This window comes from Gekko japonicus, unplaced genomic scaffold, assembly GCF_001447785.1.
Source record: "Gekko japonicus isolate JY-2015 unplaced genomic scaffold, Gekko_japonicus_V1.1 scaffold105, whole genome shotgun sequence".
In the NCBI taxonomy this organism is placed as follows: Eukaryota; Metazoa; Chordata; class Lepidosauria; order Squamata; family Gekkonidae; genus Gekko; species Gekko japonicus.
Window position 1 is genome coordinate 1,330,949 of NW_015167532.1, and position 6,638 is coordinate 1,337,586.

At 37.6% G+C, this 6,638-nt stretch overlaps 1 protein-coding gene across 1 annotated transcript in view; it reads right to left on the reverse strand.

Moving 5' to 3' along the window:
* Positions 1–2,390: 2,390 nt before the first annotated feature.
* Positions 2,391–6,638, reverse strand: part of PAXIP1 (PAX interacting (with transcription-activation domain) protein 1) — a 28,549-nt gene continuing 24,301 nt past the window's right edge. The window contains exons 18-21 of the mRNA XM_015413435.1: positions 5,823–5,923; positions 4,290–4,424; positions 4,126–4,201; positions 2,391–2,470 (exon numbers count right to left, since the gene is read on the reverse strand). Coding sequence (XP_015268921.1) covers positions 2,391–2,470; positions 4,126–4,201; positions 4,290–4,424; positions 5,823–5,923 — 392 coding nt within the window. The remainder of the gene's footprint in view (positions 2,471–4,125; positions 4,202–4,289; positions 4,425–5,822; positions 5,924–6,638) is intronic.

Here is a 6,638-nt window from a genome sequence, read left to right on the forward strand (position 1 = left end):
TATGCTGTCAGTATCTTTAAAGGGTACAATTCCAACACAAGGAAAGATCAGTTAACTTCATCTGCCCACAGTGAGTTCAACATCTTCAAAAGTGCATCACAAGAGATCAGTAAGTGGCATTCTGTTATCATTCCAGTCATGTTTAAACATGACACCAGGCGACTCTTATACATGAAGCTTCTTCACATGAATCATTTGCCATTATTTGGCTCTTCATTTGCAGAAAAAAGCCCCTGAACACACACCTTGGCAGGCTGATGAGGGAGACAAATGAGAAGTATTTTAGCCTATTAAAGAAAAATCACCAAGATTCCCAAGCTGTGGCCAACACTAAATAATCAAAATCAGACCAAGTTACAGTGAGATATGCTCGGATTAAAAAATCATCAGTGAAGGGAATCAGATGAAATTTTTCTTAAGTTGGTTGCACAAAAATGAACACTAAGCTAAAACATACTTCTGGGAGCAATCTTAAACGGGTCGGCTCTGAAGAAAAACCCAGCAAGTCCAATATAACTTAGTCCCAGGTAAATATGCATAACTTGTTACTGGCAAAGCAGCCACTTGGGATCCATGATGCTCGACCGGTATAGTTTACTTTGGAATTCGTTTTTAATCAGATATATTTGAGTTACAATTAAATAGGTTAACTATATATAAGCATTCACTTTGGATGAAATGAATACATCTGAATTCCTTTTTGCATATTTATTTCAGTAGAATGACAATAAAACTTATCAGAACAGAGTGGTGAGTTCAAGCTAACTTTAGTAGAAACACACATTACCAATAAATTCTGCGTAAAATTTTTAATATTAAAACACAACTGGAAAAGCAGAAGAGTATCTTACAACATTTGGAAGAATGATCAGAGTAATTTACCCTTACCAGAGAGTGCCACAATTGCACCATATTTTAGAAAACCCTACTAAATTTTAAAAGAAAGCCATTAGACGTTTGTATTAAAAACTGGGATACTACCAATATAAAAGAAATGGAGCATAATAAAATAAAGTACAAAATATTTACTTCCATAATTTAAAAACACAAGCCCTTTTCTCTTTACATTCCAACTTTGATTTTGATTAAGTACCACCATTTGATAAAAATTCTAAAGAGTCAGAAAAACTAATTTGTAATATAAAAAGTAACCTTTCTCTCTAACTTGTAGTATAGTACAAAAACATAGTTAATTATGTTTTGTTAATAAAGTGTTGCACATCCTAAACAGATGCAGTTAACGTTTGCTTTCCTGTCTTGAACTGCTCGTCACCCATCAGCAAAGCAAGTGGAAAACAAAAACAAAAAATCAGAAAGGACTGTTTAATTGACCCACAGGTTGGAAAACCTCCAACAAGACTTCAAGTAGTTTGAAGCTGTAAGGCATTTTACTTCCAGTCAGGTGAACTTATATGTATGATTGGCTAAGGAAAAGAACCTTGAAAATGGAGGACAAATTGTTAAAGTCATTCCTTTATATTAAGAAAATAGTACAATATAGTGCAAAAGAGATTAGACTTCCATTTCTAGCAGTAAGGTTTGCACACTTCCAAAGTGATGGCTGACACCTCACATGCACTAAACGCTATGGCACATTTTATGAATCAGTTTTGCCAATCATGGTGGACTGAAGCTCTTTCTATGATGATGAAGCATCATTAATGCTCACTTTTAATGGAAAAGTCCAACACAAATTTAGATTCAGCATTATTATCCACCTCTTGCAGCAGCTCATTACAAAGTAGAAGATAGCTAAAAGGCAGGAATGTGCTTCACAACAAAAGATCTAAAGAGTTCACCCCTAAATTTCAGGGAGTCTCAAATCACAACTGATACACTAAGAAACTTGCAAATATGTTTTCACAAATACAGCTAAGAAATGGCACCTGTATTGGATAAGCTCAGGCTTGCTTTGGGTGCTATCATCATCCGAGGCTGTATGGGTGGCAAGCCAAGAAAGGGCCGTCTCAGTCATGGTTCTGAAACTTTGGAACTCCCTCCCCACAGGGAGATTTGTCTGTCTCCCCTCTGCCATTATCTTCTGACAGCAGGTGAAGACTTTTTTGTTTGGTTTGGCAGACCCCCAGGATCCCTTATAGGCCCTCCTTCCTGGTTGTATTACTTGTGTTTTCTTGTCTATATATATTTATTGAATGGACTAAATATTTATATATACACACCTTATTTTAAATGCTGCTTTAATGTTTTAATATGTTTGCTGCCTTGGGGCCCCTATTTGGGTGGAACGGTGGCATAGGAATGTTTTAAATAATAAAATAAAAATGTTAAGTTCATCAGGCCAGCCCATTCTGTGAATCTGGACAACTGCTGAGAACGAAACCAGTTTGAAGGAATTTGGAAGGTTTACAGAGCTCACGTTAATATTTTAACTAGCACATGAAAGGATATGATTCATAATCCAGCGTTTGAGTAAGAACACCAGTCAGAATAAACTCTGCATTGTGAACATCTGCAAAAATAAAAATAAAGCAATATATAACAAAGCACATCACGATAAAAGCTTTGTTTGGACAACCCCATGTTGAATTTCCTGCATCTACTTACAAAAAGTCTGGAAACCTGGAGGTTTATCTTCCATATTTTAACTTGTGCAACTAGGACGACCTGAACCCTGAGTTGTCAGATCAAAGTAAAGATCACACTGTTTCAAAGCTGGCAGAGAGTGCGCATGGATGCCTCTCTCACAGAGACAGGGAACTTTCCTTCAATGAGGGTGCAATGTTCTGATGTAGGCCTACACACAAAGGGATCCTTGGCAGCTGGGTCCCAATTATGGACCAGAACAAGCTGTGTCAGATCGATGAAGAACTGCAGCTGGTGAGCTGGATGAAGTAGGAAAGAGGCTGCTTAGAAACTGGACTTATGCCAAGTATAATTTGGGATGTGCTGCCATTTAATGGCATCAACATTAAGGGATTAATACACATTGCTGTACTGGGATTCTGACGTAATTCGAACAGTGAAAGTTTACATCCTGTGTCTCAAACTGTTGTTCCAATATTGAGCTCCACAATAAAGCAGGGGGGCAGGCATGCAATTTTTCACATCTTACACAGTGTCTACCAGAAAAAGCAACTATTCTTCCCTTCTAAGATCTACCACACTGGGAACAAAAAGGAGGAGGTATGGCCATGGATGTTACTGTGTACATGATTCACTGCACTGTGTATACGTATGCATTATGGGACATATTTCTAACTTACTCAGTTGTTCTAACTACTGCAGTTATTGGTAATTAAGTTTTTAGGAAAGTATAACAATTACTTGTGTCACAAACTGTTTTTTTCTGTAAAATATTTTATCAAGCTTTTTCTAGATATGTACATATTAACACATTGTTAAAGTCAGTCAATAACAGATCTAGTTTTTGACTGACTTTAACAATGGTATAAGTTTTGAACTATGTTTGAACTGTTTCTTATTATATCCTAATAAATTGTTTTTGGAAAAAAATAACAGATCTGGTTTAACCAGCCAAATATTTAGCCCTGCCTACAAACAGAACACTTCAAAACTGCCTTAATATTTTTTTTTAATATTTCCACTTGTGGCAAGATAAATGATGGAAAATTGAGGATGACCTGGAGATATACTGAAAATTAGCGATACTCAAGATGTAGGCTCACGAGGAATCATGATGGTAGTGATAAATGACTGGGAAATCTACATGATTGCTAAGCTCCAGGGCTAGATAGATGGCTTCCTGCTCCCTTCACCAGAACGTAAGCACTCTGGTACTGTAACAGCTGTCCTGTGGCATTGGGAGCTGAGGTCTGGATTTTGGTTACTCTACTCCCAAATGGGAAATTTACCACAGGATGGCATGTATTTGCCTAACTATCCATGTGCTATATAGGGAAGCTCAGAGATGGCACAGAAGAAAAAATGAGCCAAAAACAGCTTGCATAACCCTTTTAGAAGCCCATAATCCTCCAGTTATACATTCTCACTAGAAGCCCATAATCCTCCAGTTATACATTCCCACTATGTCCAAACCACTAGACTAAAAAACATTTACCTGTTTCCTCTAAATCTAGCCTTGCCTGGTAAGCATTCAGTTATACTGTTAGAGCAATGTGTTACAAGCACTGTGCACACACATACCTATGCCTCTTGCAAAGTATTCTCGACACAAGTGAAGATCATTTTCACAAGAGATCAGGATAATCTCTGACAGGCTCTACATGAAAAATATAAAACTGAATTAGTTGGGAAAAAACATATTTTCTAACCTGAAGCTCTAGGAAAACCAATCAAGACCCACTTACTTTGTTTTGTTTGTGTTCCATGAGTTTCCGGAAAGAAGGCTGCTTGGACAACACCTTTCCCCCTGCACATTCCACAATAGCCTTCATGGTGGAAAGACTAGGGCAAATTCCAGGTGTAATATAAAAGTACTTCCCCTAAAATTAAAGTGTATTTATAAAATATAAAATATTTTTAGTAGTTTTGGGGTTTGCAACACTGATCATATGCCTACGCCAGTCCATTTTTAAACCATTACTGAAACCACCACAAGTATCTAGCACTAGTCCGGTAGCACCTTGAAGACCAACAAAGGTTTATTCAGGGTATGAGCTTCGTGTGCATGAACACTTCTCCTTTCCCACCACCATTCTGTCTCTTTTCTGTTGGCAAGAAAGTTTTCCTTTGGAACAGCAGCAAGTCTGCACAAAATATACCATGAATATTTTGCTAGTCTTTTGCAGAGAACCAAAAGGCAATTTTAGACCTTTCATAACCTGGCTCTTTCACAACTTCACAGGATCTCAAAGCATTCAATCCTTTTTTTTTTCATACACAGTATAAGTCCTTGGTATGTTCCAACTCCCTTTGTTGGTTGCGTTCTCCTTCTCCCTCAAGCTGAGGCGATGTACATGTATCCACGCAACAATTAAGCTCCAAGGTACCAAGAAACAAGATGAAGGGGTAAATGCAACAAAGAGTGCCAGCCCAGCCTATTTGCACACATCCCTGTTTGTAATTTATATCCATTTTAAAGTCTGCCTCTGCAAATGTAACTGGGCTAGCAGTTCAAGCTGATAATGTAATAATTTTATACCTAGTGAGCAAAGAAAATGTTCTACATGGCCTACAGCGCTTTTCCAGTAACATAACCTTATTCTATAACAAACACAAATTATTCTTCATAAACCTGAAACAATAGGCTAGCATTGCTGCCAAGACTCAATAAAAGTCAAACCACCAGACAGTAAACTATTACAACAACTGCTGTACTGACTCTTAAATGTGTGGATTTCCCAAAATTTACTGTGTAGACATCTAAAGAACTTTCCCTTTTTATACCAGGAGAATCAATTTAGCTTTAAAATAGTTAATTGTTCTTCAATACCAGCCTATTACTTATCAAAGACACTGGAGCAATTCAGTAAACCAGAACCAGAAATTATGGTCTTAAACAGATCTGCAAACCATGACTTATACTAACTATGGTTTGGAGGAATTACAGCCATTGCTCTGCCTTCAGAGGCTGCGGTACAATGGCGATAGTAATGAGCTTAAAAATGGGGATGTTGATAGGGTAAGAAATTCCTCTAAACCATAGTTTGCCTATTATATGTTCAAACCATGCTTTGAAGGTCAAACCATGCTTTGGATTCTAAACTCTGGCTAGTGTAAACCAACATTTGGCATATCTGAAATAAGTCAGTAATCTGGGAGTATTTGTTTATAGCTCACTTAAGTACTTATTTTGGGGGGAAATGCTAAAAAAATCATCATGACAGTATAGTATTTAATCATCTGGCCATAAGCATCTTTAGGACCAAAAAATCATGTACCTTAAAGAGAGGTGCTACTTGAGCTCTCTTCAGGGACTCTTCTAAACTGAAACAAAAGAGAACTTCAGCTTCTGCATCTCTGAGTATGTAGCTTTGTTCTTCTAAAATAGGAAACAAAGTAATATTTATATACCTACAGATGCAAGCAATATCAGTGAGAAAATAATCATATATCAGAAAAAAATTATATACATATATGCATACTAGAATACTGGAACAGCTGAGCTGATACTAGTTTACTCTAGGAGATCACATTTCAGAGCTTTGTGGGATTTTCTTAACTCCCACTATAAATAGGAAGCCAGTGATTGGGCAGCTGCGAGGGTTTTTAATTTGTCAAAAAGCACCACCACCAGACTCTGATACCTAACACCACAGAGAGCTTCCCAGTGGAACGGAAGACATTAGTACTTTTAAAAATGACTTCGGTAGGGGGGAATGGTCTCTGGTAAAATATTACTTTAAAGTCCTGCATGGCCCTGGCTAGTATTGGGATGGGAGACCTCCAAGGAATACCAGGGTCGTGATGCAGAGGCAGGCAATGGCAAACAGCTTCTGAATGTCTCTTGCCTTGAAAACCCCATGGGGAACCATCAGTCAGCTGTGACTTGATGGCAACAACAACAAAAAATGTCCAACCATAAAGGAAGAAAATCAAATGACGACTGCTTTATAAACATGATACCCATGAATAAAGAAAAACAGGACAACATAGAAAGCAAGTGGCCTTTTTACTCATGGATCTTACTAATTTCTTCCATATCTCACAAAAACAATTCCTCATTAACCAATGGGACCCCCCCCCTCCTCCACAAT